Source organism: Peromyscus californicus, unplaced genomic scaffold, assembly GCF_007827085.1.
Source record: "Peromyscus californicus insignis strain IS unplaced genomic scaffold, ASM782708v3 Scaffold_24__1_contigs__length_46423439, whole genome shotgun sequence".
Classification (NCBI taxonomy): domain Eukaryota; kingdom Metazoa; phylum Chordata; class Mammalia; order Rodentia; family Cricetidae; genus Peromyscus; species Peromyscus californicus.
Window position 1 is genome coordinate 44,969,755 of NW_026294535.1, and position 25,224 is coordinate 44,994,978.

Genomic DNA, 25,224 nt, shown 5'->3' on the forward strand with positions numbered 1-25,224 from the left:
GCACTTCTGTAGTAAAGAGGACAATTTGCAGGAGTTAGTTCTTTCCTTACACTTTCAGTCATAGGGACTGAGCTCTGGTCATCAGTTGGTTACCTGTTGAACCATCTCACCAGCCCAGGGACTAGTATATCTTAAGGACTTGGCAAGTCAGGGTTGGAGAGCTGGGTAATCAAATAAATATAGGTCCACACATGTGTGACTTTCCCAGGGGCTCCTGAGTAGGATGAAACTGGAATACAAGAAAATGAAAAACTTGTAATCTCAGCACTTAGGGCTTTGAGGCAGGAGGATTGCTACAAGTTCCAGGCCAGCCTTGGCTACAATGTGATACCCCATTAAAGCCGGGTGGTGGTGGTGCACGCCTTTAATCCTAGCACTCGGGAGGCAGAGACAGGCGGATCTCTCTGAGTTTGAGACCAGCCTGCTCTACAAAACAACTCCAGACAGGCTCCAAAGCTACACAGAGAAACCCTGTCTCGGGGAAAAAAAAACAAAAAAGTGGAAAAAAAAAGTTGAAAAGCTATGGGTTCAGTGGGTATTATCATACGCACCTCAACTGTCAAAAACTCTTCCAGCTTTTTGCATGTTGAGAAGATGGATTCAGATGTGGCAAATTCCAAGTACCACAGCTTGTTTTTCATTCTGCATCAGCCCCAACAAAAAGACCAGAAGAGAAGAGACCGTTACACAGTGACAAGAAAAGGGGCCAGCTTCCCAACTCCGGGGGGGTGGGGTGGGGGGGGGTGGCAGTAGCTTTGGCTCGGGTGTTTCCTCTCGGCTGTTTCTGCCTACATCTAATAGCCTTTGGTGTCAAATTTGGTCACAAATCCAGTCTTTGGAGACAGGATTCTTCTGTGTAGGCCTTGCTGCCCAGGAACTCAGAGATCCTCCTGTCTCTGCCTCCCAAGTACTGAATTAAAGGCATGCGCCACCACTACGCCCGACACAAATCCAGTCTTGACACCGAGTGTCCGTTCCGTCTCTTTTTTTAACATCTTACGCATGTGGTGTGGTCAATCATGCATACGGATGTCAGACGACAACCTGCAAGAGTTAGATTCCCCCTTCCTACCATGTGGGTTCCAAGGGTCAAACTCAGGTCATCGAGCTTACGTGGAGATCACCACCAGGCCACCCTTCTCCCCTCTTGTTTTTTTTTTCCTCACCTGCTGTTGAACCTCTCAGGATATTTCTCTCGCATGAGGTGGAATTGGTGAGCAATTGAAGCATCCTGGAGAGTTACAAGCATATCTTAGGCACCAGACTCCTCCCTGTTCAGAGGTCTTTCTCTACTAAGTTCTCTTCCCTTTCCTCTCCCGCCCCACCCTTCCACTCTTCTTTTTGCCTCCTCGTTCTGGAGTAGAGCATGCCTCCCGTTCTGGAGTAGAGCATGCCTCCCCGTTCTGGAGTAGAGCATGCCTCCCCGTTCTGGAGTAGAGCATGGCTCCCCGTTCTGGAGTAGAGCATGCCTCCCCGTTCTGGAGTAGAGCATGCCTCCCCATTCTGGAGTAGAGCATGGCTCCCCGTTCTGGAGTAGAGCATGGCTCCCCGTTCTGGAGTAGAGCATGCCTCCCCGTTCTGGAGTAGAGCATGCCTCCCCGTTCTGGAGTAGAGCATGTCTCCCCGTTCTGGAGTAGAGCATGTCTCCCCGTTCTGGAGTAGAGCATGTCTCAAGTGCCTCCTGCAACCCACACCACTATGTACCTAACTCCCAATTTCCCTGTGTCTCTTCCTTTCTGATCTCCTCCAGCCTTGCCCACACTTCTCCCTTCTCCCCCACCCTACTCCACTGACCACACCAATGGAGAAGTAGTTATTGATGATTTGAGAGGGGACTGGATCACTCTTCTCATTATTTCCTTGAGGTATCACTTCCAGTAACCATCGATCGAGATACACCACCTTACTTATCTCTATGTCCTTGAGAATCTTCCCCAAATTCTCACCTTCGTAACCTAGGGGTGGAGAAGACAGGCTTGCACGGGTCCCCGAACCTCAGAGAGCCTACTCTGAGCCCATCTGCACAGATTCCCGAGGACCCTCGCCCCCAGGCTTCTGCCAGTGAAAGGGCAAGACGTCCAAGCTCCATGAGCCAATGGCAAAGTCAGCATCTCGCTATCTCTTCCACCCTGGTGTGGAAGATTAACATTCCTAGTGTGTGTGCATATACAGACATTACTCCAAATACACCCTGAAGAGTGAAGGACAAACCAGGAAAATGCTGGAAAAGATGAGTGACAGCAGGTTGTGGTGGCTCATGCCAATCCCAGCATGTGGCAGGCCAAAGGAGGACCACTGACAATTTAAGACCATCCCAGGCTACATGGGAGTTCAAGGCCAGCCTCAAGACACAAAAACATAGCTATGCAGTGGTGGTGCACACCTTTAATCTGTGTAGTCAGGGCTACACAGAGAAACCCTGTCTCTAGCAAACAACAACAACAACCCCACAAAAATATGCCAAAAAATAAATTTGTTATTTTTGGATTTTGGGACAGGGTTTCTCTGTGTAGCCTTAGCTGTCCTGGAACTTGCTCTGTAGCCCAGGCTGGCCTTGAACTCAGAGATCCCACTGTCTCTGCCTCCCAAGTGCTGGAATAAAGGTGTGCATCACCACCGCGCGCCAATAACTTAAAATTAGGTTAAATACACACAAGCTTAAAAGGAGAATGACGAAGATATGCCTTGGTAGTAGAACATGTGTCTACCATGTGCAAGAACTACGTTCCATCCCCAGCATTGTAAAACAAAAAACTACAAAAAACACCAATTCAAAACTGGAAAAAAAAAATCACCTATAACAGATTACATTCCCCAGCATTAAAGAAAAATGCTTAAAAAGCCTGGGGCATAGCTCCGTTGTAGTGTGTGCCTAGCATTGTGTACGGTCCAAGGTTTAATCCAAAAACAAAACAAAAATCAAAGCCAAAACAAATTTACAGATCAGTGCATTGAAACCCATAACGAAAAAGTAACACAGAAGAAATACCAATAATATCCTATTAAAGATGTTCAATGCTACTATAATCAGAAGAAACTTAAAACCATTAGCTTTGTGTTGCTTATCAGATTAAAGTAATGATTAATGGGCTTATTAATAAACTGTCACTCTCATTTGCTGTTAGCATAAGTAGATCACTCATGTTTTAGAAGGTAATTCGGCAATTTTTTAACCAAAATGTTGTAGTGGACAAGGAGTGAACAGAATTAGGGAGGAGGCAGACTTTCAAAGAGGCAGCTTAAAATTTCCAAATACTAATTAGCACCCCTTAAATTTCTTATCACTGCAGAGCCAAAAACCACCAGAGGCGGGGCATGGTGGTGCATGTGTTTAATCTAAGCATTTGGGAGGTAGAGGCTGTTGGATAGAGGTAAGAGTTTGAGGCCAGCCTGGTTGACGTATCAAGCCAATACGACACAGTGGGACCTTCTCAAAATTGAAACACAAAAACAACCCCTTCCTCACCCCAAAACAGACCAGTAACTTGGTACTTCAGACTAGACAAAGTTAAGGGTAAATCGTTTGCAGTAAATACAATAGCTAATCATTCCTGGCCCCAAACTAACACAAACTAAAAGGTAAATTTGTGGCATTAAATTTAGTTAGCTATTTTGTTTAATTATTATTAATCTTTATTTTATGTGTATAGATGATTTGCCTGCCTAAGTGTCTGCATACCACATGCGTGCCTAGTGCCTACAGAGGTCAGAAGAGGGCACTGGGTCACCTGGAACTGGAGTTATGTATGGTTGTGAGTTGCCATGTGGGTGCTGGGAATTGAACTTGTGTCCACAGTCAGCATTCTTCCCCCCACCCCCCCCAGACAGAGTTTCTCTGTGTAGCTTTGGAGTCTCTCCTGGAACTCATTTTGTAGACCAGGCTGGCCTTGAACTCACAGATATTCGCCTGCCTCTGCCTCCCGAGTGCTGGGATTAAAGGCGTGCGCCACCACCATCCAGAAAAAAAAAAAAAAGGTTTGAAGGGGCTAGAGAGATGGCTCAGTGGTTAAGAATTCTGACTGTGGCCGGGCAGTGGTGGCACATGCCTTTAATCCCAGCACTCGGGAGGCAGAAGCAGTCAGATCTCTATGATTTCAGGCCAGCCTGGTCTACAGAGCAAGTTCCAAGGCTACACCAAGTCTCAGGCCCGGAGGTGGTGGTGCACGCCTTTAATCCTAGCACTCAGGAGGCAGAGCCAGGTGGTTCTCTGTGAGTTCGAGGCCAGCCTGGTCTACAGAGGGAGTTCCAGGACAGGCACCAAAGCTACACAGAGAAACCCTGTCTCGAAAAACTGAAAAACAAAAATCTATGCCACAAAATGTGATATAGGTATTGGAAACAATAAAATACAGTAATTAGGAAAGACTGTCAAGACACGCAATTAATGAAGAAAGTCCTGGAACAATCTGTCCAGTATGACCTTGTGTGTTTGTTAAAATGTCACGTGTGTGCTGGGCTAAAGAAGCTCAGAGGGTAAAATGCTTGCCCACAGGATGGGGACCAGAGTTGGAATATACAGAACCAAGAAAAGTTAGACACAGTAGCATGGGTACTGTATTCCCAAAGCTTCCTCAGGGAGCTGGGAGCTGGATACAGAATACCTGGAAGTCCATAAGCCAGCTAACCTGGCATATCTATCAGAAAAAAAGACAAGAGGCCCTAGATTTCAAAGATAGTGGTAGAGGATCCACCCTGGAGGTTGTCCTTCTGACCTACACACACACACACTGTGGCACACACATACCTGCATTTACACACACATATGCACACACACCAAAATAAAACTATGTGTGGGCACATACATGCACATAAATACATATATTAAAAAAACACACACACAGGGCAACAGTGAGGTGGCTCAGTGGGTAAGGGCATATGCTGCCAAGCCGGAGTACCTGAGTTCGATCCCTGAGACCCACATATTATTAGAAGGAAAGAACCGACTCCTGCAAGTTGCCCTCAGACATCCTCATGTAACCATGGCATCCTGCCTGCCACTAATTAAATAAATGTAAATTTTTAAAAAAAGCAGAAGCTGGGCATGTTGACACATCCATGTAATCTCAGCACCTAGGAGGCTGAGGCAGAAGGATCACAAGGCTACATTGCAACAATCTGTTTCAAAAGGAAGGAAGAAAAGAAAATGATGAGAAGATTTTGTATTGGTGTGTATCCAGAATAGCATAGAGAGGTAGACCCCAAAACTTCAGGGAGTAGCTTATAACTGTTAACTTTCTGGGCATGTGTATCTGAAATATTTATATTAATTTGTTTACTATTAAGTATTTATTGTTTTTGTTGGGTTTGAGCAGCTGTGGGACTGGCGGGTGAGAAAGATTTGTCCTGACCCTGGGCCAGGCAGGACCAGAAAAACTTTTAAGTTTTTTTTTTTTAAGATTGTTTAGGACTCTTGCCAAAACCAGTATTTTAGACATAGCTCTCTATTTAACTGTTTTTCTTCTTCTTTTGTTTTGTTTTGTGACAATTTTTCTCTGTTTAACAGCCTTGGCTGTCCTGGAACTCGATCTGTAGACCAGGCTAGCCTCCAACTCACAGGGATCTGCCTGCCTCTGCCTCTGCCTCCTAAGTGCTGGGATTACAATTCTTCACTTAGCCTCTGAAATTTCACTCTCTTTTGTTACAGGACCCTTCATAGAAGCCATCTCTTCATAGCTTCTCTTTCCAAAGACCCACATTCGAATCTTAACACTCATACAGGGGAGCCAGGTGTGGGGCCTTTCTGTGTAGTCCCAGTTTTCATTCCCAGACAGGAAAATGAGTCCAGAAGTTTGAGGCCTTACTGGACACAGTAAGACTCTGCCTCAGATAATACCAATTATCACAGTAAAGTACAATATCAAAGAAACTCCCTTCCACGGTAAGAGAGATTTTCTGCACATGGGATTACATTAGGGATCTTGAATGGGTGATTATCCTGGGTTATCTGGATGGCCCCGAAACAATCACAATCATGATTATCAGGGCAAGGAGGCTAGGGACAAGTGTGGTAGGGCAAGTCTGTGATCCTAGCACTCAGGCTGATGGGAGAGAACTGCCTCAAGTTTAAGGCCTGTCTGTGCTGCACAGTGAGTTCCAGGTCAGCCTGGTCTATGTAGTGAGGTCCTGTCTCAAAAACCCAAACAATGGGCCAGTGAGCTGGTTCAGCAGATGAAGGTGCTTGATGCCAACCCTGATGACCTGAGTTTAATCCTCAGGACCCACTTGGTGTAGAGAACAGACTCCTGCAAGTTTTCCTCTGACTTCCAGACGACCATTGTGGCACACTCATGCCCACATACATGCATACACACACATAAACATACACAAATATATGATTTTTTTTTTAAATCAAGGAGCTAAGACAATGTAACAGAATGGAAAGACAACAGTCCTGGCTGGAACACGGCCTGTCAGCCAAGGAACTTAGGCAGCCTCTGGAAACTGGCAAGGAACTCTCCCCAAGAGCCTCCTACAGACTCTGCGGACCCCTTGGTTTTAGTGAAACCTAGTTTGGTTTCTGTTTTGCACTTCTGAGCTCCACAGCTGAAGGTCCCAATTTCACGTCGTTTAGGTCACTTTTGGAGCGGCAAAACGCTGCTGCAGATACCTTTACTGACCCTGCTGAGCCCTTACTAAGGTGTTGGCCGTGGTCTTCCTGTCCTTGTTTGCCTCTTAGCACCTTCCTTTGTAATTGATGATCTCATCATCTACAGTCAGGTGACTCTCCAAAGTGAATTTTCAGCCTTGACTTCTCTTCTAAATCCTTGACATTTCTCTTTTTCTTCCACTTAAAAAAATACATTGTACTCCTGTGTGTGCACTTGCGTGCTTGTGTGTGTATGTGCGTGTGTGTGTTTGTGTATGTGTGTGTGTGAGAGAGAGCACGTGTGCGTGCGTGCGTGCCACGGTGTGCATCTGGACATCAGAGGACAACTTTGTGTACCTGGTTCTCTCCTTCTGCCCTTCTGGGAAATGAAATCAAGTCACCATGCTTTTACCTGAGGCGGAATCTCACCAGTGTGCACACACAAACACACACTGTGTGTGCACGACGGGATCTTACTATGTAATCCTGGCTGGTCTGGAACTCGCTAAATTGATAGATCAGGCTGGTTTCAAACTCACAGAGATCTGTGTTCCTGTTTCCTGAGTGCCCAAATCAACCGGCAACATTTTTGTTGTTACAGGACCTCACTCTAGCCAGGCTGACCTGGAACTCTCGATGTAGTCCAGGTTGACCTGGAACTCAAGGCAATCCTTTTGCCTCAGCCTCTGAGATTATTGGTGTGAGCCACCGTGACATATATTTCTAATTACCCACCACGGCATCTTCATCTGGCTACTCCACTGATGCCCTAGCTTAACATGCACCACACTGAATCACTATTTCTGGAAATGGCCTTCCTTCTACAGTCCCATCACAATAACAGGCATTCCCATCTAATCAGTCACAAAACCAGGAAAATATCCAAACCTATCTTGATCTACTTTCTCTCTGCTCCATCAGTTACCAAGCTTCTACCTTATCCTTTCCTGTCTCCCTCAGGCGACCCATCCTTTTCAGAGCTACTGTGGTGATATTCCTTTTACTTCCCATTCCTCAAAGCTTATGATATTTTTTTGTGTCTACATAAATTTACCTTAGTTCTGTATATTCTAGTGGTTGTGATTCAGGTTGACTAAACAGAACCCTGTGAGAGTCTCACTGACAGAACACAGTGAAGACTCAATATGTAATTTCAAAGTGCCTAACACAATAATGGAGAAGTCAGATGAAAACTAGTCATACATACACAACACACACACACACACACACACACACACACACACACACACACACACAACCAAATAAACAAAACATAATAAAACAACAAAAAAAAAAATCTTACATTATAAAATAAAGTCAGAAAGCTTTCAATTTTTTTCCTTAATTTCCTTGAGGAATGACTGTGTTGAAGGTTTACACGTTCAAATGTTTCAATGGCTTCAAAGGACGAGTGGATGGCTAACGAGCAGGAAGCCAGACAGACTGAGGTGAACTGGAGAATATAATTAGAAAATATCTGACCCCCATGGGCGCCGGGCATGCACATGGTGCACAGGCATACATGTAGGTGAAACACATAGAGTAATAATTTTTTTTAAAATACAACAACAAAAATTGCAGGCAAATGGATGGAACTAGAAAATATCATCATGGGTGAGGTAACCCAAACCCAGAAGGACAAACATGGTCTGTACTCACTCATAAGTGGATACTAGATATAAAGCAAAGAACAATCAGACTGCAACCCACAGATCCAGGGAGGCTACACAGCAGGGGGGACCCTAGGATGACTGTGGCTTAAAATAAGTTTTGGTTTACTCAATTACTGGGCAAGCCTCAGTGCAACATTTCACTATTAGGATAAGGATTTATACTGTATCAAGCTGATAATAGAAAAATAAATAAATAAAATGAAAAAAATACAACAACAAAAAAATACAACAAAGAGCCAGGTGGTGGTGGCCCACGCCTTTAATCCCAGCACTGGGGAGACAGAGGTAAGTGGATCTCTGTGAGTTCAAGGCCAGCCTGGTCTACAGAGCGAGTTCCAGGACATCCAGGAGCATTGTTGCACAGAGAAACCCTGTCTCCAAAAGCCAAAAAAAAAAAAAAAAAAAAAAAAAAAAAGATATGGGTCTTGGGGTTATTAGGAAAGGGGACTGTCACCCTCAACTCTTTGGTTCACAGTGTCATGCTTCTTTGTGGCCACTCTACTTTGGTTCCCATCTGTGTGTGGCCCTTTTCTTCCCCTACTCTGTCCTTATATCAGATCCTTAGGATGTTTCGCCTGTCTGTAAGACTGTGCACCACGTGCATGTAGTACCCACAGAGGACGCAGTCAGATCTTCTAGGACTGGAGTTGCAAAAGGTTGTGAGCCGTCGTGTGGGTGTTGGGAATTTTGTCCAGATCCTTTGGAAGAACAGTCAGTGCTTTTAACCGCTGAGCCATTTCTCCAGCCCTGTGTCTTTCTTTTAAAGCTCCCCCATGCTCCAGCAAAACTCTCCTTGACCACTTACCTCTTCCCCATCTTAGGCAACGAGCCAGATCGTTCCCAGTGCCCAAGGGCAATACAGCTACCGGAGGCACAACGGGCAAGTTGGCTTTGTCTGAGGAGGCAGGTGAAGAGAAGGATGGAGGGAGCTGGCCCTGGAACACCACTTCCCCCATCCCCTGCCCAGAGGGAACCTGTCCCTGCACTGACCAATGGACTCTAGAATCCAGCCTACTGTGCCGTCTCCACCACACACCAATACCCGGAATTGAGGAACGTCTTTGAAAAATGTGAGCCTGAGATAAAAGGGAAGGAGAGAAAATGAAGAAGGATAACTGGAATTTACCCAGGTCCTGGACAGATAAGTCACATCTTGTCTCTCACTCCTATGACCCTGTTTCCTGTGGTGAATATCACTTTATGTAAAGGTGTGTTACATCTGTTTATGCCGCATTTGCTTAATTATGTAAAGATGTGTTGCTGTTTCACCTTGCCTGCCTAAGGCACCTGACTGGTCTAATAAAGAGCGGAACAGCCAAAAGCTGGGCAGGAGAGGGATAGGTCGGGCTAGCAGGCAGAGAAAATAAGTAGGAGGGATCTAGGTTTGAACAACAAGAGAGAAGAGAGAGAATGAGGGAGAAAGAGAGAGACGCCCAGAGCCAGCCAGCCACACACAGAGCAAGCAGTGACAGTCAGACATACAGAAGGAAAGACAGACAAAAGGCCCCGAGGCAAAAGGTAGATGAAGAGAAACAGGTTAATCTAAGTTATAAGAGCTAGCGGGACAAACGTAAGGCCGAACGCTCGTAACTATTAACAAGTCTCTGTCATGGTTTGGGAGCTGGCCGGTGGCCCAAAGGAAAGCCTGTTACAGTTCCCCCTTGTCCAAAGACTCTAGGGCTGAGAGGCTGGCTCGGCTGGTAAAGCATTGGCTTTGCAAGCTCCAGGACCTGAATTTGATCCCCAGAACCAACAAAAACTGCCAGACATGGTGGTGTGTGTTGTCGTTATGGAGTTGCTGGGGAAGTGAGCCAGAGGACCTCTGGGCTCACTGGTCAACCAGGTCAGTCTAATTAGTAAGCTCAGAGATGACTTCCTTAAGGGTGATACCTGAAACCGTTCCTTGGCTTTGATTTGCCCAAACACCCTCCCCCACAACTCATCCTTCACACACACACACACACACACACACACACACACACACACACACACCCCACACACATCCTTCACACACACACACACACCACATACACACACACACACACACACACACACACACACACACACACACACACACACACGAGCCCTCACACCTTGTGATACAGCGTCTCACCTCCCATACGCCTATACTCACCCTTGCTCTGGACCGTCCTTCAGGTTGAACACCTGCCGAGGGTTTAGCATGTACTGGAACTTCCAAAGCACCCTGTGTGAAAGGAAAGGGGATGTGGCGTGGGTGACAGGAATGATACTCTGTACTCCATTTTCACAAACTCTGCTTGAGGATCCCTCCATACACACTCCCTTCCTCCCTCCACATGGACTCTCCCTCTCCCTGTCTCCTCACCTCTGCCCCTGCTTCCCTCCACTCTTCAGATTGACAAAGACTAGGAGTGGGTGGGTGTTGGGAACAGGGTCAATCTGCGGGGGGAAGAAAATAAAGAAAGCAGGATTTTGTCAAAGATAAAGGTGGGTCCTTCAGAGCCATGGGACTGGCATTCCCCCAAGATGCTTCCCCTCTCCTCCTGTTTCCTCTCCCCTCTCCTACCAAGGTGGACCTTTTATTAGAGAGCAGGTATCCCCTACTTTCTACTTCAGCCCCTCCCAAGAAGGCTCCGATCAAACGCTGGCATGACCTCTAGGCCCAAGACCCTCAGCCCTGTACCCGAAGAGCCTTAATGTTGCAGAGGGTTGTATCATCTGTGGTCTTCAGTTTGCGATCTTGTCCAGATGCCTGGGAGGGGAACAATGAAGGGAACGGAAAGGTGGGTTATCCAGGCATCGAATGAGCGGGTCTCACTCGAACCCTAACGGTCCTGGCTCTCTGTTCTAAATGTCACTCTGGCTGAGTACGGTGGCTCACACATACATAGTGAGAAACAATAACAAAACCACACATCAAACCAAAGGTGTTCTCTCTGTAGAGGTGTGTGCATGGGAAAGCGGGGCTATGCTCCTGTCGCTCCCCAGCTGCGGCTTGACGGTCTTACCAGGACCCTGGGGTAGATGGAAGATGGAGGCAGTATATGGTCACGGAGCAGCCCACAGTCGCATTCAGGACCCACAGCCTGCAGACATTCATCATGGATCTGGGAGCACAAAAGGAGAACAAATCACGCGGGAGACTTTTATCAGTCCTCAGCTTGAAAGTCCGGACAGGAAAGCGAGCCCTCGGGAGCAAGAATAACCACGGCAGTAAGAGAGGACGACTCTGGGTCTCAGCCCCTGAACTGACCTCCAGGTGGCACCACACACAATGCAGTCCTGTCAGGCTGTGGTAGATTCGGATCTTTTTCTGGCAGCGGTCACAACGCCCAGAATCACAGCCTCCTCGAACCCACACGTGTGACTGGACCTTGGGGGGGGAAAGGCAGGCCCTTGTCTGGGAGGGTCTTGGGTGGGGGGAAGGGGAGCAAAGAGGCTAGGGACCAGGCCAGGATGGGGTTGGCAGTGTGGGGATGAATCGGGCACGGGGTCACTCACACCAATGTCTTTCCGAGACTTGGCATAGGTGCTGACTTCACAAGGCAGGGCCTTCATGGCACAGTGGTCATGAACAGTGTACTTACAGACTGAGGAGAGGGAAGAAGGTCAGAGCCTTAGCCGTGGCCTTTTCCCTCTTCTCCTTTCTTGGGAGTGAGGAAGGATCGCTTACTGGAACAAAACATGCAACCCTTGCTGCCAGGTTGTGGTAGAGAATTAAAGTCTGCAAGGGCAAGCCTTGTCTCTCTCCTAAAAATGCACATGCCGCCTCCTCTCTGTCTCTACATTGTCCCCATGCTAGGCTGGAACTGACATAGAGAGTCCAGGCCAGCCAAAGCTACAGAGTGAAACCTTGTCTCCATAAAATAATTGAGTCTTTGATGTACTGCAAAACAATAATGCCTCCCTTTAATGTGTTAATTATATTTATTTATGTGTGTGGGTATGCATGTGCCACAACGTATATGTACAGCTCAGAGGACAACTCTCTAGTCAGTTCTCTCCTTCCATTATAGGATCTAGGGATTGAACTCAGGACAACAGGTTTGGCAACAGTATCTTTACCTACTGGATGATCTCACCAACCCGTTCGTTCGTTTTGAGACAGGGTGTACTTTAGGCTGACCTTAAGCTTCCTCTGTAGCTGAGGCTAGCCCCGAACTCCTGATCCTCCTCCCTACAGCTGAGGAATGCTATTACTGCAATTTTTAAAAAAGAATAAAGATTATTTTAAAAAAGGAAAAAGGCATATAGACTTGGGTTTGAATCTGAGCACAGCACACAATAATAATTAATAATAAAAGTTACTTTGCGGCTGGGCATTGGTGGCACACGCCTTTAACCCCAGCACTTGGAGGCAGACAGGTGAATCTCTGTGAGTTCGAGGCCAGCCTGGTCGACAGAGTGAGTTGCAGGACAGCCAAGGCTACACAGGGAAACCCTGTCTCAAAACAACCAAATAAATAAATAAATAATAAATAAAAGTTATGTTGCTTTTGCAGGATTATATAGATCGAATGTCAGAGCCTAAAATTCAAATCCTTGTTTCTCTGAGTTCATAACATCACGTCCCCACTAATTGCTGGGGTTCCCTTTTCCCATACTCCCCGGGTATCATCACTCACAGTTACAGCTCAGTCCCTGTTTGCCGAGGCCAATGTTCAACTCGCACAGGTTGCAGTAGACTGGTCTGGAGAATCTCTTGGGTCTCCACATATGTTCCCCATTATCCCTCATAGTCTAGGAGGTCACAGAGGAGGCCAACTTCTTAGACAGCTAATCTCTGGTTCTCTGGTGAGCATAACCCAAGACAGTTCTTGACCCCTCCTTGCAAATCTTTTCTACTCACCATATCCACCCCTAGAAGCACAAGCAGCGGCACAGTGGTGACCCCAGCCTGGACCCACTCGGCTAGGGAGACAGAGCCATTGCCATCGTAGTCAATCTCTTTCATCATCTCCTGAAGAATCTGAATGGAAACCAGGAGAAGCCTTTTGTTGAGGGGCCCCCAGACACCTCTCTACTGTCTCTTAGGACACCCAGCACCGTCATTCTGGCAGAGGGAACTAGGTGCCCATCAGAGATGGGATGAGGCAGATGTAAGACCATGGGGAAGAGAGTGTAACAAGAAAAGGAACAAACTACCTTACCGGTTGCAGCTCAGACACATCCCAGTCTAGATATTCAGCCACGCGAATCATCTGAAGGATGATTTTTTCTACTTCCTGGAGCAAAGAGGGTAAAAGCCAGAGCTAGCAACTTCCTATCACCACTACTCAAATCTCTAGAAATCGGTGGCTCCTGGATTCCACTTCCAAATTCACCTCTTGTTCTCTGACAAGTAAATAATAAATATTCGAATGCTTCACATCTCTAGTCTTTTTAGAGTTCAAGCTCTTGGGAACTACTTTCATATTTAGCCCTAGCAGACTAAGAATCTAGACACCTCTTTCTTTGTCTCCTCTTTGTTGTTGTTACTGGGGAGAGGGTAGTGTTGGAGATGAATCTAAGGTCGTGTGTATGCTAAGCGATCACGCACTGTGCCACTGAGCTACACCCTCAACCTTTTCTCTGCTTCTGGAGACCCTGGGGAAGTCCAGGTGTAAGAGGCAGATGGACAGATCCCCTTACCCAGCACATGGGTCCCACAACTCACCGAGCTGTCCAGGATCCCGTTTCTGTCCCTGTCGTACAGCTTGAAGGTGACTGTGAAGTTTTGGAGGAACCCAGTCAATTTATGAGAGAGAGCTAAAGAATTCCTTCCAAGGCCAGGCACGGAAGGGCCTGTAATCCCAGCACTTGGAAGGTACAAGCAGGCAGCTCTCCAGTGAGTTCCAGGCCAGCCTGGGATACATAGTGAGACCCTGTCTCCAAAAAACCAAAAAACACAACAGAAACCAAACTAAGACAAAAGCCCCTGAGTATTCAGAAAACAGGAGAAATAAAGAGATATGGAAGGAGCTCGAAGTTAAGAATAGGACAGAGGGGCTGGAGACATGGCACTGGCTGCTCTTCCAGAGGTCCTGAGTTCAATTCCCGGCAACCACATGGTGGCTCACAACCATCTGTAATGAGGTCTGGTGCCCTCTTCTGGCATGCAGGCATACGTGCAGGCAGAACACTGTATACATAATAAATAAATATTAAAAAAAAAAAAAAAGAATAGGACTGATAGCTGGGCAATGGTGGTGCATGCCTTTAATTCCAGCAATCGGGAGGCAGAGGCAGGTGGATCTCTGTGAGTTTGAGGCCAGCCTGGTCTACAGAGTTCCAGGACAGCCAGGACTGTTAAACAGAGAAACCTTGTCTCGAAAAAACAAAACAAAACAAACAAACAAAGAATAAGACTGATAGAACAGATGAGCAGAAGGGCAGCTGGACAGCTGGAGGCCCAGGTTGTAACCTGCCATTCCAGGATTCAGGAGGCTGAGGCAGGAAGGTAGAGAGTTTGAGACCAGGATGGCTTACACATTGTGAGATCCTGTCACATACAAATAAAACAAAAAGGGAGGAAAATGCAATGCATGCCAGCCTTGGTAAACAGAATAGAGATGGCACACACTTCTATGCACCATGAACATCCGAGGCCACCTACATGGGGATGTAAGAGGCAGGAACTGGAGTGACCGGGAGGGGTGGAATGGGGTGGTAAGCATGTGCAGGCAGTCCAGGAGAACAGAGGAAACAGGCCTGTTCCCTGGTGCACCCTTGTTGGCCTTTAGAAACCCCAAAGGAATGAGGAAAGGGGGTCTGGGGAATACTTCCCTTCTCCCTCCACCCTCACTCTTTTTCCCTGCTCAGAATGGCAAACTCACATTCTAGCTTGTCTTCTGGCCGGCCACCCTCCAGGAGGGAGAAGTAGCAGGAGACATCACTGAGACAGACCATACTGGCTACAAAACAAAAACATGGCAGATCCAAGGTCAGGGCCCCCTCTGCACTGGGTCTTTTCCCTGTGCTTATCTCAGGGCTCCCCTTTATCTTCCTTTTCACTAGCTCCTAGCTCTTGCTCTCTCGACCTGCCCACAGTGAGTGACGGCTTCAACTCCCATCCCCAAATTCAAACTGCTTTAACCTTTCTTTCCATGGGCCCTGCTTTAACCTTTCTTTCCATGGGCCCAGCCCAGCCCTGTCTGCGCCATCATACCGTTAGTCTCCGTCGCCTCCGAGCATTGATCACTACTACTAGTGTGAAATGACCAAAACAGAGACCAGCAGAGGTGATAGGGAATTTCATCCACTTCCAGATAGATCTTCAGGAACTGCTCAAATCCCACGTATCCAATGGCCTGTGGTAAGAGTGAGCATTACCCTGGGGCGTCTGCAGGATAGAGAAACTGAGGGCTAAGGAATGGGGCGTCTTGGAGGCAGACATCAAACACAGTGCTGAGAGGCACTGGGAACAAATACGGTTCCTTGGGCCACCTCCTGAGTTACTAGGATCTCTGGTCTTGTTCTAAAGCAATGGCAGCAGTAACCAACCAACAAGGGGGCATTTAGAGGTGGGAAAGAATCCCGGAAGTTGGGGATCTCAGCGGAGACACAAAAACAAAGATGAGAAGCAGTCGAGGAGAGGGTGCCCCACGTCACTCACATCTCCTCGGCGATATCTGCTCATCTCCCCGTCCTCGAAGAGCTTCAGAACATCGCTGACCTTTTTGGTGGAGTCTGGGCGAGAAGAGAGTAAGACAGGAATAAGAGCATAGCTTGGTTCTCCTGGCCTTCCACCACAGCCCACTTGGACATCGACAGGGGGAAGAAAGGTTTGAAAGAGAGAAGAAATTGCAAGAAGGGAAGACCATTTCAGCTCCTCCGCAGGAATGCCCTTGCTTTCTCCTTTGAGTCAGGTAGAGGGTATGTGGGTGGAGAGCTGAAGCATCAGGCATGGGCTGTGTGAGATGGGGGATCAGCTCCAGGTGGCTGGACAGCGGGGTGGAGTCTGCTGAGAAGGAAGCCTCCAGAACTGAAGGGCCAGGACAGAGACTCACATTCCATGTATTTTTGCAGCTGGGCAAAGTCTTCTGGGCTGATGAGGCCCTTCTCTTTGGCCATCCTCTTTTTCTTCTCAAGGAGCAGCACGAAGAGAGCCCGGTAATACAGCTTCTGGGGTTTCTTTTTCAGAGGGTAAGCCTGGGGGAAAGAACAAAGTTCTCATGGAGACCACCGGCTAGTTGTCTGCATAGAGTGCTTCCTTTCCCTGTGCCCGTCTCTAGCTCTCCCTGACAAGGCCTGTTCTCTGTCTTCCTTTCTCTGACTCATCCCTGACATTTTCTTTCATTTCTGTCTTGATTAATCTGGCCACTATCAACACACACACACACACACACACACTCCCACACCCAATGCGCCTGGCCTTTTTCAGTCCACACCCCCACCCACTTCTGGCTCAGTGTCCTCTGCCCATCTCCTCCCACCCTTCCAAGGTTCTCACCTCAGCAAGCCTCATGTTGCAGCACCCCATCTGGCTCTCTCTCCCTCCAGCCACACACCCGGCGCCCCCCCACCGCAACGACCTCTAGCGCTTCTGACACGAGACTCAGAACTAGCAGAACTAGCGGTGGCTGGGATCCTACCTAGCCCTGTTCAGGTCCCATGGGGCTCTACTAGGGACTGGCGGGAACCTGGCTCGTGGGACTGGAGGAGGTTGGAGAGGAAGGCTCCAGTTTCCTGGGTGCCCGACGACGGTGGAGCTGCAGGCTCGGCTATGACGCCAGATCTTCCACCCCGCTGGGTTACCAGCGTTTACAGGACCCCACCTTTTGGTACAGGACCCAGGATACAAGCAGCGATGATCACGTGGTCCACCCCGCTGGGTTACCAGCGTTTTTACAGGACCCCACCTTTTGGTACCGGACCCAGAATACGAGCAGGTATGATCACGTGGTCCTGCCTAATTCCCGCTTAAGGAACTGAGTAGGAGAGGGTGACTTTTCTTGACGATTTTATTGTGTTCGTGTGCTAGGGTCTCGCTGCTAGGTGCCCTGGCTGAACTAGAACTGGTTGTGTGGCCTAGGCTGCATCAAACTGGTTCCGCAATGGGCCTGCCCGAGCCACTGGCCCTGATAAACTACTGTCTCCAGGGCCCTGGGTCTCCGAGGCAAATGTTCCACAGCTGAGCTACACCCGCCTCAAATGTTCAACAACAGCAACAACAGTAATGATATATTTTACAGAAGTAAACAGTACAGGGACATTGAGGGGTCAGAGCTACTCAAATCTAACTGGGTTCCACTCTTAGCTGTGATGGGCCTGTGGCTTGGAGTCATTACACTTGTGAAACAGAGAGAATGGTACCCGTGGTTCACAGTTAAATAAAATGATAGGTTAAAAATAGCTCGAATAATGGCTGGCATAAAGGAAGCCTACACGAAGTGTCAACTACTACTGTATTAACACAGCTAAAATTTCAAATGAAAATTTTTTTAAAGAAATAAGAACACAAAAAGAATTAAAAGTTAAAAAAACAAAACAAAACAACCCGTGTGGTGTCTTACCACCTGTAATCCAAGAACTCAGGAAGATGAGGCAGGATCATCACGAGTTCAAGGTAAGACTGGGCTACATGGTGAGAAACCTCTCACCCTTCCTTCTCTTTGGGGGGAAAAAAAGTTTTGGTGGCCCACAACCGTAACCCCAGCATTGAAAAGGTGCAGCAGGCAGAAAGATAAGGATTTCAAGGCCATTTCATGGTTGCTTAACACGTTCAAGATCAGTGTAGGGTACATTAAGATCCCGTCTCAAACAAAACAACAGACTATAAAGAACAACACAAAATTTTAAAAACCCAGTGTCAGACAGGTGTAGTGGAGGATGCTTGTAATCCCCGAAGCACCCGGGAGGTAGAAGTAGGAGGATGGTGAGTTTGAAGACAGCTTGGGCTATGTAGTGAGACCTTATGTCAAAAATTACAACTGAGCTTCGAATGGTGGCTTATACCTTTAATTGACGCACTCTGGAAGCAGAGGCAGGAGGATCTCTGTAAGTTCAAGGCCAGCCTGGTCTATAGTGAATTCCTGGACCGCCAGAGCTTTTTGAGACCGTCTCAAAACAAACAAACAAAAAAACGACAATAACAAAAACCTACTTGCTGCACTTTGGGAGAATCTGATTTGATTCCCAGTACACACACAACCGTTGGCTTACAATAGCCTATTAATTCCACCTTTAAGGAACTTGATGCCCCTTTTCTGGCCTCTGGAGGCACTGCACACACATCAAATATATACACATAAACTTAAAAAAATATATATCCATCAATCTTGGTGACCTATGCCTTTAATCCTAGCAGGAGCAGGGGCAGGTGGATCTCTGAATATGAGAACAAACTGCTCTAGTATTGAGTTCCAGGATACATACCTTTAGCCAGAGGTACATAGTGAGTCACATGGCAGCATGTAAATTAATAGAAATGGGTTTATTTAAGTTATAAGAGCTAGTTAGAGCCAGATGGTGGTGGCACACACCTTTAATCCCAGCACTTGAGAGGCAGAGGCAGGAGGATCTCTGTGAGTTTGAGGCCAGCCTGATCTACAGAGTGAGTTCTAGGACAGCCAGGACTACACAGAGAAACTCTGTCTCGAAAAATTAAAAAAAAAAAAAAAAAAGAACTAGTTAGAAACTTGCCTAAGCTATTGGCTGAGCTTTCATAATTAATAAGTCTCTGTGTCATTATTGGGGAGTCAACAGTCCTGACGAAAAAGTCCGATTACAAATGGTGCCCAACGTGGGGCACATATTTCCATATAAGACCCGAGAAAGCTAAAAAAAATGATTTTAAACACACAAAAATGGAGCCAAACATGGCTTCCTAGTCCTGCGGTCTCTCATGCGGCCGAAGCAGAGATGCGTCTCTTGGCTACTGCCTGTGGGCTTTAGCTGCCAGTGCCATGAACTAAGCTGCACAGCTGTTTAAGATTTTTGCTCAACTTGTTCAACCACTGTGCAAATCAGTATGGTGGTATCTCAGAAAATTGGGAATGGATCTACCTCAAGACCCAGCCATACCACTCTTGGGTATATACCCAAGGAATGCCCAATCATACCACAAGGACACATGCTCAACTATGTTCATAGCAGCACTATTCGTAATAGCCAGAACCTGGAAACGACCTAGATGCCCGTCAACCAAAGAATGAATTAAGAAAATGTGGTATATATACACAATGGAGTACTACTCAGCAGAGAAAAACAATGACATCATGAAATTTGCAGGGAAATGGATGGAACTAGAAAATATCATCCTGAGTGAGGTAACCCAGACTCAGAAAGACAAACATGGTATGTACTCACTCATAAGTGGATTCTAGATATAAAGCAAAGAACAATCAGACTGCAACCCACAGATCCAGGGAGGCTATCTAGCAGGGGGGACCCCAGGATGACTGTGGCTTATAATAAGTTTTGGTTTTGCCCAATCACTGGGCAAGCTTTAGTGAAACATTTCACTACTAGGATAAGAATTTTTACTGTATCAAGCTGATGAAAGAAAATGCTGGCTGTACTTTTAGGAGGGAGGCTAAAATCTTTTTAGATTATGGATTAGCCTATAGAAAAATGTCTGCCATGAATCAAATAGTGAAGGGGAAGATGAATAGGAATCTCACTTACACAACTTGAGTAAAACATAGCTCTCTGAACAGATGAAGATAGATTTCTTCTGTATATCAGAATCTAATCAACATTTATATGTATAATTCAACTATCAATCATTTGGCTTAAAAGGGCTTATTGGGAAATTGCTGTGGGATGTTCTGTATGGCAAATGTGTTTCTAATTAGTCAATAAATAAAATACTGATTGGCCATTGGGTAGGCAGGAAGAGTAGGCGGGACAAGGAGGAGAATAAAGCTGGGAAGTGGAAGGCTGAGTCAGAGAGACACTGCCAGCAGCCACGATGAGAAACAGCATGTGAAGATGCCAGTAAGCCAGGAGCCATGTGGCAAGGTATAGATTAATGGAAATGGATTAATTTAAGCTGTAAGAACAGTTAGCAAGAAGCCTGCCACGGCCATACAGTTTGTAAGCAATATAAGTCTCTGTGTTTGCTTGGTTGGGTCTGAGTGGCTGTGGGACTGGCAGGTGAGAGAGATTTGTCCTGACTGTGGGCCAGGCAGGAAATCTCCAGTTACAAATGGCGTCCAACGTGGTGGCAAGAGTTTCCACCTAAAAACTGAGAAAAAAGATTCTAAAACGGAGCTAAAAACAGCTTCCTAATTGTCTCTCTCAAATGAGCGGCAGCTGCCGGTTTGAGCTACTGGCAGGTTCCTATCGTGCGTGCTCGACCTGCCTATGGCGGGAATGAGGCCTTTGCAAGTGGCACTTTGAGCTGCATGGTGGATTTAGCCTTTGCTGGTGCAGAGCAAAAGGGGAGGTTTCTGGGCTACACACTGCTTGGATAAAAGCATAGACCCACGATAGCTCCCAGAGCTGGTGGAAAAGGAACCACCACCATGTTGGGAAACTGAGATAGGTGGAGCCAGCAGCCACAGCTGCTGCAGTTTAAGGCAATAGATTCACAATAAGACAGATTCAGATGTAATAGTTTACAATGTGTGTAAAAGATACGTAGGCTTGAAAGAGACAAAAAAGATGATATATAGAGTTATAGAAACAAATACAGTTTTAAAAAATAAAGTCTTTAAAGAGACAGTAAAGGTAGTATAAAAATTAAGCCACGTAAAAATGGATATTACACAGAGAATCTGCATTGTGTTGTCTTTGGGACTTTTAACTGCAGAAAAACATTTGATTGTAAAAGCTGTTGAGCTATGCCAAAATGTATATTTTAAAGGTAACTTGACTTCAAAATTTGAATATAAGGATATGTTGCTTTGGAAAGGAGTCTCTGCTTTTGTTCCCACAGAAAGCCAAAGGCTATGGATTTTTTCCAGATTAAGATACATCAGGTTTGACCAGCCAAGACCCCCTGAAAGGTCTCCGATGACACCATGGCCCAGATGATCCAACATCCAGAACGATTTGAAGGCAACTGGCTCAGACAACACACCCTCATGGACTATTCCATAATCCTAAAATTTTCTTTGTATCCCCATAAGATACAGCGCCCCCCTCCAGCAGGAAGTAGTAAGAGAAGCTACGCCCAAATTCCCAAATTATATGTAATTTTACTTTGTTAAGATTAAAACCTTCCGTTTTCAAAAAAAAAAAATGGGGGAAGTGCTGTGGGATGTTCTGTATGGCAAATGTGTTTCTAATTAGTCAATAAATAAAATACTGATTGGCCATTGGCTAGGCAGGAAGAGTAGGTGGGACAAGGAGGAGAATAAAGCTGGGAAGTGGAAGGCTGAGTCAGAGAGACACTGCCAGCAGCCACGATGAGAAACAGCATGTGAAGATGCCAGTAAGCCAGGAGCCATGTGGCAAGGTATAGATTAATGGAAATGGATTAATTTAAGCTGTAAGAACAGTTAGCAAGAAGCCTGCCATGGCCATACAGTTTGTAAGCAATATAAGTCTCTGTGTTTGCTTGGTTGGGTCTGAGTGGCTGTGGGACTGGCAGGTGAGAGAGATTTGTCCTGACTGTGGGCCAGGCAGGAAAACTCCAGTTACAGGAAATGTTATCATTTTTACTATTTTCTACAGAGAAAATATTTTCCAGTTTCAAATAACCCTGGACTCTTGAATTATAACCTGTTTTTATGTTCCAGCTATGTGTATATTATTTCTCCTGCAGTTGTACATAAAATGTTTTTCATTTAAAAAAAGGACAAATACTATAGAATTGTATTACATGAAATATATAGAATATACAAATTCATAGAGACGGAAAGATTAAATGTTATCCCAAGATGGAGAAGAAAGGAATATAGAGCAATGATTTCCTAAGTACAGAGTTTCTGTTTTGTGTGAAGGAAAAGCCCCACAAACAGACAGTAGTGTCAGGACATAATATCATGAATGTAATAAATCAATACAATTAATGTAATTAATGAATATCATAAATATAGTTATTAAATGAATACTGTGAATGTAATCAATGAATACCACAAATGTAATTAATATCATGAGAGTAAATAATGAATATCATGAGTGTAATTAATATCTTGAATGTAATTCATGCCACTGAATTGTGAACTTAAAAATGGTTACAATTGCAAATATTATGTTCAGTTAAAAAAATAAGGTGGGCCGGGCGGTGGTGGCACACACCTTTAATCCCAGCACTCCGGAGGCAGAGGCAGGCAGATCTTTGTGAGTTCGAGGCCAGCCTGGGCTACAGAGCAAGATCCAGGAAAGGTGCAAAGCTACACAAAGAAACCCTGTCTCGAAAAACCAAAAAAAAAAAAAAATGTGGAATGTACATACATTATATGTGTGTATGAAATTGAAGACAGATATTCTAAAATAGAAAGTGGTGCTGGTGGCATGGGCCTATGAGGATGCTGGATATCAAACTGTGCAAACAGGCAAATTGTATACTATGTGAATTATCTGTCAATAAAGGTTTTATAAGCCGGGCGGTGGTGGCGCACGCCTTTAATCCCAGCACTCGGGAGGCAGAGCCAGGCGGATCTCTGTGAGTTCGAGGCCAGCCTGGGCTACCAAGTGAGTTCCAGGAGAGGCGCAAAGCTACACAGAGAAACCCTGTCTCGAAAAACCAAAAAAAAAAAAATAAAAAAAAAATAAAGGTTTTATAAAATGTAAAAAAAAAATAATGATTTTGCTCATGCAGACAGAAAAGGTTACAGATACACAGTAAAACAGGTTCAGATGGAAAAAAACTCTAAACAATTTACAAGGTGTTTAAAAATGTGCATAGGCTTAAAAAAGAAAACAGGTATAAACAGTCATATAAAAAAGTTTATAAATAATAAGACAAAGTCTTTAAAGAGAAAATAAAATAATATAAAAAGAATAAGCCATGTAGAGATGGTCTATACACAGAGAGTCTAGAACCTGTATGATGTTGAACTGACTAAATTTTTGATTGCTGACAAGCAAACAACAGCTGCTGAGAGACATTGGATTATAAAAACTACTAAGTTAAACCAACCTATATATTTAAAAAAATGTCTTAACTTCAAAATAGAAGCCAAAAAATATGTTACGCTGGGAAAGAGGTTATGCTTTTGTTTACACAGGAAACAAAAGGCTGTGGGTTCGTTCAAGGTTGATAGAGATCAGAACTGATGCGGGGGAGACCCCCTGAAAATCCTGGCTACAGACATAAAGAAATCCAAAATAACGACAAGACAGGTGACATATATTTTACCTGCTCAGACAATAAAACAAAAAATCATCTTTGGCTGGCTTGTATACAATGCACAGTCCATACTTGTGTTAAAACAGATATGTATGCTACTTTTGAAAATGTGTGTGTTTTCAGAGCAAGAGGACCAAACATCAATGAAAACGGGTGACCCAGGTGGTCCAGCCTCACAGACCACTCCAGCCAGACTTTAGATAAGCCCTACATTTTCCCATCACACTGAGACTAGACAACAGCTAGCTCTCCTAGGATTTGAACATTACCCCAATCAGAGTTCCCTAAAAAAATGCCAGTGCCCCCAGATAACAGGAAGCAGTCTAGAGAATACAATGCCCACATTCCCAAGAAGATGGGGTTGGTGGTTTTTTTGGTCATTCAATGGGTTATAGATATTTATCATCATTTAGGGGGGTTGGGTACAAGTTGTTATTGGTCATAGTCAGAAAAGAAATGAACAGAGGAGATTAGACTCAAGGAACTCTTTCTGAAGAGAAAAAAGGGGAATATAGTATAAAAATGATGGGATAAAAGGATGGGTTGTTGAGTCTACTTTTGAACAACCACCTGTCTCAAATATTTTACATTGGCATGGAATTTTGTATATTGATATTATTTTTGCTATACCATTTCTACTCTTGTTTAAGGTATTTTTGTATATTGATATAAATTTAAAGTTATTTTGTTAGAACATATTGTATATACATTTCTACTCTTCTTTAAGGTATTGTACCTACGCAGCTCATTTAACAATGTAATGTAAATTTCTAGTCCTTGAAATTTATTATTACTAACTTTTTAGAATAATAAATTCAGGTTAGTAGTTAGTCACCTGTAACAATCAAACTTGTAGTCATGTTAAGTATATTTTCAAGGTCAAACAGATATATTTTAGATAGACAGGTGGTCTTCAAATACTTCAGAAATCTACAGAATATGGCATTTAAAATGCTTTAATAATTGTAAGGCTTTTCATGACAATGAGACACACCTGCTTTTGGTATCACCATTTTACTTCAAAAAGGGATGATGTGCATTGAAGAAACTCCATATAGTTTGCTTCTTTATGGCAAAAACTAGCCACTGGACAAAGAAACTGCCCCTGCCTCAACTGCTGACAGTATGCTGTCCAAATTAGACAAGCAGGACACAAGAGAAAGTGACTGTCAAACTTTGTCAATACAAGGTAGGTCAGTCCTTCAAAATTCCTGCTTCATAGAAAGGTCTGTCAGACATTTTAGGCCTGTAGGTCAAAGATGGATGCCCCAATGTTGCAAAGGAACCTTGGATGACTATCCAGGCAACCAGCTGTTTCTGTCATTTCTATAGTTTTGGAAATTGCTTTGCTCTGCACTTCCTGTTCACTCAAGCAATATTACATCCTTCAGGGGTCTTTGATGGAGTTGAAGACTAGATAGTTATGGTTGCAGTTTTCCTTAGTTATGATAGGAGGTAAATCAGGTATAGAGCTTTGGACTCATCAAGATAGACTAAATAGCTGGGCGGTGGTGGCGCACGCCTTTAATCCCAGCACTCGGGAGGCAGAGCCAGGTGGATCTCTGTGAGTTCAAGGCCAGCCTGGGCTACCAAGTGAGTTCCAGGAGAGAGGCGCAAAGCTACACAGAGAAACCCTGTCTCGAAAAACCGAAAAAAAAAAAAAAAAAGATAGACTAATGGAGTATTTTCTCCAAATATGTCAAATACAAATGGACTGGACATTGTGAATGTAATTCTTACCTGATAATTATTCTTTTTTT

General features: G+C 45.1%; 1 protein-coding gene across 3 annotated transcripts in view; it reads right to left on the minus strand.

Annotated features, from left to right (window-relative positions):
* The window catches only part of Dgka (diacylglycerol kinase alpha), a 32,706-nt gene that overhangs the window by 1,749 nt on the left and 5,733 nt on the right, over positions 1–25,224 (minus strand). The window contains exons 3-21 of one of the 3 annotated variants that reach the window (XM_052753688.1): positions 16,230–16,371; positions 15,836–15,909; positions 15,389–15,530; positions 15,057–15,134; positions 13,898–13,947; positions 13,392–13,466; positions 13,091–13,210; positions 12,867–12,981; positions 11,743–11,831; positions 11,495–11,614; positions 11,250–11,348; positions 10,925–10,993; positions 10,607–10,680; positions 10,394–10,465; positions 9,250–9,335; positions 9,065–9,154; positions 1,795–1,955; positions 1,167–1,231; positions 552–642 (exon numbers count right to left, since the gene is read on the minus strand). In XM_052753688.1, the coding sequence (XP_052609648.1) occupies positions 552–642; positions 1,167–1,231; positions 1,795–1,955; positions 9,065–9,154; positions 9,250–9,335; positions 10,394–10,465; positions 10,607–10,680; positions 10,925–10,993; positions 11,250–11,348; positions 11,495–11,614; positions 11,743–11,831; positions 12,867–12,981; positions 13,091–13,210; positions 13,392–13,466; positions 13,898–13,947; positions 15,057–15,134; positions 15,389–15,530; positions 15,836–15,909; positions 16,230–16,293 (1,734 nt within the window). In that variant the 5' untranslated portion in view covers positions 16,294–16,371. Of the gene's footprint in view, positions 1–551; positions 643–1,166; positions 1,232–1,794; positions 1,956–9,064; positions 9,155–9,249; positions 9,336–10,393; positions 10,466–10,606; positions 10,681–10,924; positions 10,994–11,249; positions 11,349–11,494; positions 11,615–11,742; positions 11,832–12,866; positions 12,982–13,090; positions 13,211–13,386; positions 13,467–13,897; positions 13,948–15,056; positions 15,135–15,388; positions 15,531–15,835; positions 15,910–16,229; positions 16,372–25,224 lie in introns of those variants that run through there. The other 2 variants (XM_052753689.1, XM_052753690.1) reach the window with 2 other exon arrangements.